General features: G+C 35.6%; 1 protein-coding gene across 1 annotated transcript in view; it reads left to right on the plus strand.

Moving 5' to 3' along the window:
* LOC117119755 (amine oxidase [flavin-containing] B-like) overlaps positions 1 to 9,990 on the plus strand; it is a 35,812-nt gene extending 25,822 nt beyond the window's left edge. Inside the window, exons 13-15 of the mRNA XM_033264626.1 lie at positions 8,543 to 8,654; positions 8,962 to 9,024; positions 9,512 to 9,990. Of these exons, the coding sequence (XP_033120517.1) occupies positions 8,543 to 8,654; positions 8,962 to 9,024; positions 9,512 to 9,658 (322 nt within the window). The 3' untranslated portion in view covers positions 9,659 to 9,990. The remainder of the gene's footprint in view (positions 1 to 8,542; positions 8,655 to 8,961; positions 9,025 to 9,511) is intronic.
* Positions 9,991 to 12,088: the final 2,098 nt, after the last annotated feature.

Below are 12,088 nucleotides of genomic sequence, written 5' to 3' on the forward strand. Positions count from 1 at the left end.
ATCCAAACTCTGGAAGCTGCAAGAAAAATAAATATATTTATTGTATAAAATGATCAGTTTAAATATTGAATGATTATTGTTTTAACTAAATTATGAAATAGATTTCAGATGGTAACAATATTCAATTCAATTAAAATCAAATATACATTTTATTGACCATAATTATTAAAGTATAGTAGCACATACTAAATTCCATTGTTTCAATAATACAAGATCATGTTGCAATCATGAATATATCACCGTAAATGGAAGAAAGACAATATAGTAGAAAGATATTTTGTTAGTGGAAAGATAGCAAAACAATAATACTAAGGCCTATGATAAACCGATTCACGAACTAAAATATATAGGGCCTAGGCATATTAAATTTTTCGTTTTCGCAACTCCTTCGGCGCTCCATATATTTGTTCGAAATAAACCGCGACCGAAACGAAGCGCGACCGAAACGAAGCTCGACCGAAATGATCGGCTACCGGGGTGGCAGGGGTACAGGAAATGTCCTCCCGCTGGCGAAATCAACACAATTCGTTAAAGGAAAAAATCATGTAATTTTGTATTAAAATTCTATGTTTGTATTGCAACATGCGCTCTTCTATATAATCGAAATGTTGAATTATGTCCTCCCTCTCTTTATTCGGAGTAACGTTCACTCTATGTTATATGGTGTTTCAGGTGTGGCGCCAGCGGAGGGGCCGGGGAGCCAGCCCCCCCCCCTCCGTCGGGAAGGAAAACCTCAATTCGTCGGGGAGAAAATAAATGTATAGGCCTATGTATTTTCTACATATTTATAGTGAACTCCAAAATCGATTTAAGCCTTTGAAACTCCTAAATTCTCAAATATTTCGGGGGCTTCACCCATGGAATACTTTCGAGGAGATTTTGAGCGACGCCCGACCACGCTCACTTTTTTCGTCTGGGACATCGCCCTCCCCCCGATTCCCCGTCCAGGACCCTCTTGGGCAAATCCTGGCGCATCTACTGTGGTGTTGAACACTAGCCTATAGGCCTACCTACTTTATCTAGGCAAGCAATTACACATCTACAAGCAATAAAAATACGGTAGTTGTTATAGTGCTTTCCGGCATAAAGCTCCACGTTTAAACATCTGCAATTTTACGTCAACTACAAGCTAACTACAGATTTATTGACTCGCAAAACTAGGAAGTTCACCGTTGTTTATTGATCCTCAAATAGCTAGTTCACAATAATATTTTACCTTCAAGGTTTATGTGCTGCTAAATTGCTGGTGGAGTGTGGAATTGATGTTCTTGTACTGGAGGCACGTGACCGTGTGGGGGGACGGACACACACAATACAGGTAAAGTTGCACCCTCAAATTCGAGACCCCTCTAATTTGAAACCACTTTTTAAAAAACCCAAATAACAACCTCCTTCAATCAATCAATAACACAAATCTAACCCTTCTAGTGGAGACCCAACCTGAGACCACCCCACATTTTCAGGTCCCAAAGGTGGAGGCAAGCTGTAAACCTATACACAAATAACCACAACTTAGAAAAGTCATAGGAAAAAGTTACTATAATTCTTTTTTTTTTTTCAATGAAAAATTCATCTGGTTTCTATAATTTTTAAAATGACTGTGATCGAAATGTCCAGGTAAAAGTCATGTTATTTAAATAAATGAAAGTTAACAACACTAAGTCATTATGGTTAACATAGTGATAGCCTGGTTTTCATTCATAAAAATAGTATGCTAAGAGCTATGTCTCAACGTGTAAGTGCTGCCTATAGCAATAACATGTTATCGCGGTAAAAACACACATATCTCTTGTCATAGCACAATATACTTCGGTTTTGGTGCTAGTTTGGTGTACTTATTTTCTTTTCCTTTTTTTGTTTCAGGGACGTATCCAGGGGGGGGGGAGCCGTGGGAGCCGCGGCTTCCCCCCTTTGTACACAGTGTTAAAATTTTAAAGCTTATTCTTGAGCCAATACAAATTCTTTCCTAGGATCACTTAAAATGAATACTTCTAAACATGTAAATATGCATCAGTACACGTTATCCATAGGCCTAATAGAACACATAAGCATAAGCGTGATTTAAAGAAATCTTAAATCCATAAATCTCAGGCCAGGTCTTTTAAGATAGAAATGCGCAGCCCCCCCCCCCCCCCCGTCGGGAAGGAAAACCTCAATTCGTCGGGGAGAAAATAAATGTATAGGCCTATGTATTTTCTACATATTTATAGTGAACTCCAAAATCGATTTAAGCCTTTGAAACTCCTAAATTCTCAAATATTTCGGGGGCTTCACCCATGGAATACTTTCGAGGAGATTTTGAGCGACGCCCGACCACGCTCACTTTTTTCGTCTGGGACATCGCCCTCCCCCCGATTCCCCGTCCAGGACCCTCTTGGGCAAATCCTGGCGCATCTACTGTGGTGTTGAACACTAGCCTATAGGCCTACCTACTTTATCTAGGCAAGCAATTACACATCTACAAGCAATAAAAATACGGTAGTTGTTATAGTGCTTTCCGGCATAAAGCTCCACGTTTAAACATCTGCAATTTTACGTCAACTACAAGCTAACTACAGATTTATTGACTCGCAAAACTAGGAAGTTCACCGTTGTTTATTGATCCTCAAATAGCTAGTTCACAATAATATTTTACCTTCAAGGTTTATGTGCTGCTAAATTGCTGGTGGAGTGTGGAATTGATGTTCTTGTACTGGAGGCACGTGACCGTGTGGGGGGACGGACACACACAATACAGGTAAAGTTGCACCCTCAAATTCGAGACCCCTCTAATTTGAAACCACTTTTTAAAAAACCCAAATAACAACCTCCTTCAATCAATCAATAACACAAATCTAACCCTTCTAGTGGAGACCCAACCTGAGACCACCCCACATTTTCAGGTCCCAAAGGTGGAGGCAAGCTGTAAACCTATACACAAATAACCACAACTTAGAAAAGTCATAGGAAAAAGTTACTATAATTCATTTTTTTTTCAATGAAAAATTCATCTGGTTTCTATAATTTTTAAAATGACTGTGATCGAAATTTCCAGGTAAAAGTCATGTTATTTAAATAAATGAAAGTTAACAACACTAAGTCATTATGGTTAACATAGTGATAGCCGGGTTTTCATTCATAAAAATAATATGCTAAGAGCTATGTCTCAACGTGTAAGTGCTGCCTATAGCAATAACATGTTATCGCGGTAAAAACACACATATCTCTGGTCATAGCACAATATACTTCGGTTTTGGTGCTAGTTTGGTGTACTTATTTTCTTTTCCTTTTTTTGTTTTACTATTTCTTTATTTTCATTAGGCTAACTTCTTGTTAAGTGTAAATAGACCTCACCTAAAACCTGAGGCAATTACAGTTAAATTTATATCCGTTAAAGAAATACGATAAATAAATCAATTAGTGAGTGTATCAGTTTTCTTGTCCACGCCATGATAATCTTGTAATGTACAAATTCATTCAGATTGAAAATGTTAAACACCTTGACGAGCTGTGCGTCCTGTGATTGATAACGCGTAGCATCATTTATATATCGAGACGCGCGCATGACGTCATTATAATGCATGGGTTTTTTTTTAACATAATCTTCCACAGGATGCTTCAGTCGGTGGGTACGTTGATGTTGGTGGCTCGTATGTTGGACGCACACAGGATCGTTTGCTCCGTGTTGCTAAGGAACTTGGCTTGGAGACTTATACAATTGAGGAAAATGGCCGATTGGCTTGGCTACAGAATGTAAGATTACTGAATGGTCGATGGAGGCGTTTATAATTTTTGTTATAGTAGACAAAATAAACGGTGATTTTCTTCAGATTTATAATGTGAAATAATAACAATGGATAATATCCTAATATTATTTGTTTCAACATAATATGGTGAACCATCACAGACACTTCATAGCTTCATATCTCGTTAATTACACTATTTCGGATTCAATATAGTTAAATATGAACAACTTTCTGTTACAACAACTATTTTTGTTATAGTAGACAAAATAAACGGTGATTTTCTTCAGATTTATAATGTGAAATAATAACAATGGATAATATCCTAATATTATTTGTTTCAACATAGTATGGTGAACCATCACAGACACTTCATAGCTTCATATCTCGTTAATTACACTATTTCGGATTCAATATAGTTAAATATGAACAACTTTCTTAATCCAATATTTTAGTCCACCATGTTTCTAATGATTTATTGTGTTCTTCTGTGTATCTTTATTTTTGTTGTGGTTGTTGTAAAGCGTATTGTTTTCATAAAATCGCTTTAATGCTATGTACTGCGACGGGGGAGCCTTCTCGATTGCGTTGGGACAGCTACGCACTGCAGCCATTTTATGAGAAACATGCTTAATGTGCTACTGTATATTCTTATTCGGTCTGTTATTGTTGTTAGAGACCGTCCAATATTAGGCTGTGATACTATAGCTGTATATATTCATAATTCATTCAAGTACGTTTTGGCATTTATAGGGTAAAGTGTACCCCCACGAAGGTTCATCTCCGGCATTTTATAACCCAATCGTCTGGATGGATATAAATCACGTAATTCGGGAAATCGATAAAATCGGTGAAAAGGTATATCAGAAAAATCATATACTGTATTTACAATACACGACAATATATAATCAATCATTATTATTATTTTTATAATCGTAATCATGATCATTTTCCATCATCACTTTGAGTTATCATAATTGCTATTATTATTATTATTATTATTATTATTATTATTATTATTATTATTATTACCATTAGGCATATATTATTATCTTCTTGTTTGTTGTTCTCATCATAATCAGCAATCAGCGAATGCACGACATTGATATGTTGCCAATTAATAATAATTAGATTCTGATACTAAAATTTTCGCCTGCAACTTTTTTTTTTGGTTTGTTAGATACCAGTTGCTAATCCCTGGGATTGTCCCGACGCAGAAAAGATGGATAATACAACGCTACAGAAATGGATTGACGATACTACATGGACAAAGTTAGTAAAACTGTAAATCGCACAGAATGTACAACATACAAATATATGCAAGCAAAATCAAGCCGGCATTAATGCTAGTTTCCGGAGAGAAAAAAATGATGTGTTGAACAACTGAAATTTCTATCTAAGAAAAAGAATTAGGGTGTGTGACCGCACTGTTAAATCATATAAATCATCAAAGAAAGGTAAATACAGTGTTCGAATAAAGGACTACATAAATACATCGTGTAGCATAGTTCTCAACGAATGTTGTCCTATAAATAAATAAATAAAGAATTAAAGAAATTGTGTAATAAAATACCTCTGACAGGATTCAAACCTGGCGAATCTTATTATTTCTTTATTTATATGTTTTATCCCTCTAATACACAGGATCACGACTGAGTTCTAAGCAGCGCTCCGGGCGAAGCATATAATGATGATAACGATGATTATGACGACGGTTGCCTAGTCCACCGTTGTTTTATAAACTGCTTGCAATGATTCCTTTATGACACCATGTTATCCCTGATTCTGTCCGAATTGTGATATACACTTGAAAAATTATTACCAGGCATTTAATTTATGCACTAAGTGGTGCACTGAACACTCGGAAGGGTGCACTCTAAACGTGTTAAATGGTATTCCCAACTGAACGAATGCAGAGGTGTAGGCCTACACTAAAATGCGCTAAACGTTGCAGTGAATACATTGAATGGTCCATTTGAACGTGGTCACACGTCCTGAACAGTGCAGAAAACGGTTGGTGCACTGAGCCCACAGATGGTGTAGTAAATGCAAAGATGCACACACCATTATGAACCTAAGTTTAACGCATTGATTTTTGCTGGATGCAACTTTAACTGGCTATAAGCCTATGCTATAAATTCTTTTATCATTGGAAGACCTAAACAGAACTATAGTATATGTAGGCCTATAGTAGAATTTAGGCGGGGCTCTTGTTGCAATATGATTTAACACATCTATTTTCCTTGTTTAATATGAAATCTAACAGTTATTTTTCTAGTCAATTTAATTTAAATTGTTTATATTTTTATATCCACCAATGTGTAATTTTGTATAAATCATAATCCAATTGTTATTCCTTGTGTTTTTTGGATATTTTATTTATGTAAATAGAATTTTAATGTTTAATCTAAAGAATTTTATCTTATTTCTAGTTTTATAGGTCTCAATTTAATTTTAATGTTCTCAATTATGTCATCTTTTTGTGCTATTTTATGTGTTTTTCGGTTATGTATTTCCGAATTTTAATGTATTCTCATGCAATTCAGCGTTAATGCTGCTATTTGAGATTGAATAAATAATATTGAAAATATTGAAATGTTAACTTTAAAATATACACATTAAACATTTTGAATGACGATAGAAGAAAAATATAGTGTTAATATTATGAATGAGGCTACTTCCATAAAAATCTTTAAAAATATTTTTTTTTTCATAGGCCAAACATGTGATTTTGGCGATGTCACCAGCATTGATTCAGAAGGTTCACTTCAATCCACCACTACCGCCGCTTAAAAATCAACTTGCTGCTCGGTGTCCCTTGGGTGCAGTTATCAAGTCTATGGTATACTACAAAACACAGTTTTGGAGAGATAGAGGTACTATAATAATAATAATAACTTTATTTAAATAGCTTCCGCTGGAGTTGAACTGTCTCACAATGTGAACAGCAAATTTGACCTGTTACGTACCTCTTAATGTAAACTGATAAGTTGTCAGATTTACTGATTTCTAACAATCTAGATGTTCCAATTTTCACGTGTAATTTTCTTCTTTTCATCAAGCCCCTTTTCCCATCAAAGATAATTCTACGAAGCATTTTTCTGTGTGCTGCATCTATTTTGTTGAACTGGGCCAATGTAAGGTTCCATGTTTCACATGCATATGTTAACTTGGATACAAGTATCTATTTTTAGGTGAATTTTGTAGTTGTTTTACTTCTTTTCTATCTGCAGCGTCAATACCATAGTACTTTTTTGCTTCAGGATTCTGTGGTACTTCATGGTGTATCGATCAAGATCTTCCAGTCGAATGGTCAGTGGATGACACTAAACCTGATGGCTCTGCTCCAGCATTAGTTACGTGAGTCAAATAGTTTTTAAACCCACGCGTTTCACCCCCCACCCCACCCTTCTTCCTTAATACACTAATTCGGCTACAAATGTTATATCTTACTTATCTTGCCAGATGACTGCAATTCAGGTTTCAAATAGGTGGCATTATAATATGCGCATATGGATGCTAGCTAATATATGTCAATGTATCCCTTGTAGATTTCACACACGTGCAGGTATATAACAGTAGCCTCTGTCTTACGAAAATGTGTTTATACTGGTCTTACTTTGCTGATTATTTTTTTACCAGATTTATTGCTGCAGACAAGGCAAGAAAGCTCTGTCATCTCACTGAAAATGAAAGGTAAGTAATGTAAAAGAAATTTGAACTTGAAAGAAAACCTCAAAATTCATTAGAATGGCTTCAATTTTGTTGTGATATTTCATAACCCTTTTTGCATTGAAAATAATTTAGACATGATACAGAAATAATTGCAGAATCTGATCAAAAATACCATTTTTGCATTGGAAATAATTTAGACATGATACAGAAATAATAGCAGAATCTGATCAAAAAGTAATATTACTATAACGGAATGTTTTCCTCAGGCGTGATAAACTGTGTCGGTATTACGCCAAGGTGTTCGGGACAGACGAAGCAATGCATGTAAGTTGCTCGTTGTTATTCCTTTTAAACAATTTCCATTACTGTGTTCAAGAATTTTAAAGGTTGTTGATATGATAACTTCTCTGATATGATGTCATAATCATCAACAATTTAAATCTGAATCTGTATTCGTAACTAATACAAAACTTGTTATTTAGCCAATCAACTACGTAGAGAAAGATTGGATGGCAGAGGCATATTCCGCCGGTGGCTATACTACAGTCTTCCAGCCGGGCACTCTTTGTCAGTACGGAAGGTAAGCTTACCTCACTAATTAATAGAAAACGATAACGAATACGTCATTATCATTATCGTCGTTCAACAAGGCTTAACAATATGCTGTATGTGTTGAATATGATCCTTGATTCATGAAAGAGGCATGAATCGCCTACGTTGACAGACATGCTACTGTTTTGAAAGGGTTGCCTAAAAAGTTGATGACTTAACTGTATTCGTTATCGTTTTATCGTTTTGTAAAGCTTGCGAACATGCCCTGATGACAATAATACCGTCACGTTATGTATTTTCATGTTTTTAAGGTATATGTTTTGTTTTAGAAAGTATTACTTATCATATCGCGAAAGAATAATAGCAACAGATCATCATCATTGTCATTTCCTATATAAGAACCCCTCTTCTCTTTGCTTAACTTCAATGCGATGTAAGTATCTAAGTATCAATGCGATCTAAGTATAATACTAGAAAGAAATACTACCACTGTATTTTTTTAAAATCATTTTTTATGATAAATTTATCTACTTTATAGATAAAAATATAGCTTATCGAAAGACAAATTTTGAATTTATATATTTTGTTGATAGAGAGTTGAGAAGAATCGTTGGCTGTATACACTTTGCAGGAACAGAAACAGCTATTAAATGGTCGGGCTACATGGATGGTGCTGTTGAGTCCGGTGAACGTGCTGCTAGAGAGGTAAATAAGTTCGCTCTGCTTGTTTTTACCTTGAATGAACTTCCCGCTAAGTTGAGCTCCTTGGATGTTGTTGCTGCCAATGTCCAACAAAACGGCAAAGCAAACGTACGCATGAGACAGCACGTGTGTATGAAACAAGCGCGTAGATCCTGGATCTGTTCTGATACCTCAAAATGGCGCAGTTACTAGGTGCGAAGTGGGGAACCTAAATAATAAATAGTCTTGGCAATGGCATGACAAACGTTAAGTCATACAGTATGTGAATATTTTCCATGTTTTGAAATTCTGTTTTACTTTTTCTTGATAGGTACTTCATGCTATGGGAAAGTTGTCTGAAGATGAAATTTGGCAAGAAGAGCCACCGTCCGAGGTGATTGGCCCATAAATGATATTGTTAGGCTATATAGTACAAATGAATTACACGCCTGTTTTGTAAACTTATAAAGCTTTAGTTTGTCTCAATTTTTTTCTATTATCAGGCCCAAGTTTTATATATGCATTTTTACTTGCTTCTCTGAATCGCTGTTCATTGGCGGATCAGGGGTCCTGCCCCCCCCCCCCCCCCCTGGCAAAAAAAAAAATTCCAGACCTACTTTTTTTGTTGCAATGGGAAAATTAGAAGTCGGGAAACCTCATTTCTCGCCATCTAGGAATCAAAACTTTCCAGGGGAGGACCAACTATTTTTGTGTGTTTTTTTTTCTGGAAACATTTTGAACCTCCCCCTAAATTTGAATCCAGATCCACCCCTGACTGCTAAATAAGAACACAGCATGTTTTCTTCCAAAAACCCTCAATACGCGCTGTGACATTTATCAAAATAATTAATAAGTGGTTTATTTTCTGTTTGTTTTTGTAGGACTTCCCTGCAGTTCCGTTCACGCAGTCTTTTCTTGAAATGAATGCTCCGTCGGTTGATGGTTTAGTTCGTTTTGTTACTAACACAACGATCCTGACGGCTGTTGTCGCTGGGGGTGTGTGGCTCTACAAACATGCAAAATTTTAATAAATACAAACAACTTAACTGTATGCCTAATTGGAAATACAAGGGGTTTTATGTTAACTGCACTATTGGAGGATATAGAATGAAGAAATACTGTATTGCATTTTTAAAAGTTTTTATAAATTGAAAATGAAGGCCTACTCGCTGGACCGTAATAAGGAATGAATTGCATAATTAGGCCTATATTTTATATATATGCAAATGGTTATATGAGAAATCTGCAAGTGTGAGAGATAATTTTTACATAAGAAATAGTACAGGTGATTTTTTGACCCGTAAAGGGCGTCGTTGACGTGAGTACTGTATTAAATTGATATGCTCCATTGTCATATTTACTCGTGTGCCAAGTTTGATGTTTTAATCCTTAGTAAACAGTTCTGGAAAAAATACTTAAAATACTGTTTTTATAGACGGTAAGGGTGGAAAAGGATTATTAAGAAGATTGGTCAAGGTGATTGAAGTCGTAATGGACAGCAATAGTCCACAGCTGTGTGGCGCAGCAGATCTGATTCAAGAGGAAATATCTCAGATGGAGGGCACACAGAAAGCGGCGTATGTGTGAAAGGGCCTAGTGCAAGAATTATTGCAGGGCCCTTTGATGGGAAAGGGGAATTCCCAGAAGTTCTCAGAAAATTCATTGTGAGAATTGCTTCTTTTACCCCCTACTCATAAGGCCTAGGTTAGTAATAAATACTTATGAAAATCGGATTCGTAACTATTTTAAGAGGGGCCTATTCGGTCTCAGCAGCTATTCTAAGCTAAAAGAGAAAATTGATGGCACGTAAAATTAAACAATTGTGAGTGAAGATCAGAAAATTTGAAATAGAGGGGCCAGGTAGGGATTTCCACAGGTGGAGGATGAAGACCACCTCTACCCCACCATATTTTGAGTTGAGGTAAGAAAATTTATGATTATAACGCTTCTAGATGGCCGAAAATGGCACTCTCAGACTTATAATACAGTGAATAATTTCTTTTTCCCTATTTTATTTTGAAAAATAAGGGAATTGAAATCAACACAGCAATCAATAATTACTTCTCTAAAGACCAAATATTACTGAGGGGCCCGCTGTCGGTTTTGCTCTTTTGGAAATTATTTCAAAATATTATTTTCATACAGACTACCTCAGCCCCCACCATGGTCTATGGCACCTCAAGATGGCCGGAAATGTCTCTCTGAGTTAAATTTATTTTAACATGTTAAAAATATTAGGTTATAAATAATGTTAAGTTGTTTACTTTAACATTTTAAAAATATTAGGTTATGAATAATGCAATGAATTTTTAGGTTATTTGGTATTATTAAGAACTATTATTATTATTATTCATGCCCAACCAGTCACCCCACCTCCAAAAAAAAAAATCACTTGCAAGTAGTTAAAAATCACCTAAAATCACCTTATTTTGCGAGTTTCGCCCCTCAACTGATCATCGAGTCCCCTACTTGACCTTCGCGCCCCTATCAACACCCCCATTTCAAGACTTCTAGATACGCCACTGGGCATGACATTCGCCGGGACTCCGTTAGGTGCGGAGTCTTAAGTCTTAGGTATGAGAGGGAAATTAGGAAGTTTTATTACCTATTAAGGTAGGAAACTCAGTTCTAACCATTTTTATCTCTTATCTGAATTATTTCAGTTTGATTTAGAAATTGTTGTTCAGGGCTGCTATCGGAAACGGGAGTGGGCGGTGGGAGTGGGGAGCAATTTCTAATGATCTTTTATCAGCCATTTTCGGCAATCAGAGATCTAAATAATCTTTGTGATGTAAGAATTGAAAATAAAACATTGTCTTTGATCTCAGCCCCACAATAGTTAGGGCTGAGACGCGAAATTTTGGGTAACCTAGCTGGCCGTAAATGATACTCATATAGTAAAATGCATCGTCATCACAACACAACTATAGTCAAAATTAAGTGCCAACAAATTTCTCATGATTTTTTATTGGGGATTTTTTTTGGCAACCATAGATATCTAATTAATCTCTGTGATGCACCATAGAAAATACGACTTAATTGTCTGTGATGTATTTACTTTATTTTACCACTTCGTGCCTATACGATTTTTTTTCTCATACTTCTAAAATATTCACGCACACGCAAGTCGTGTATAGGTAATTCAGATATTTATTGGCAGAGATACCGGTGTCTTAATAATAATAATAATAATAATAATAATAATAATAATAATAATAATAATAATAATAATAATGATAATGATAATGATAATGATAATGATAATGATGGTGATGATGATGATGATGATGATGATGATGATGATTATGATGATGATGATGATAATAATAATAATAGTTAGTCTTGCTATTAGAAGATGTATTCTGGCTGAGACAGTACAGAGCTGTTTCGTTAAAATCTGCGTCATTTATACAGTTCATTTCAACAATTTTTAGGAATTTTTTTTTCCTTTTTCCGCC

This window comes from Anneissia japonica, unplaced genomic scaffold (genome assembly GCF_011630105.1).
Source record: "Anneissia japonica isolate Jap-2015-1 unplaced genomic scaffold, ASM1163010v1 scaffold11151_len745516_cov174, whole genome shotgun sequence".
In the NCBI taxonomy this organism is placed as follows: Eukaryota; Metazoa; Echinodermata; class Crinoidea; order Comatulida; family Comatulidae; genus Anneissia; species Anneissia japonica.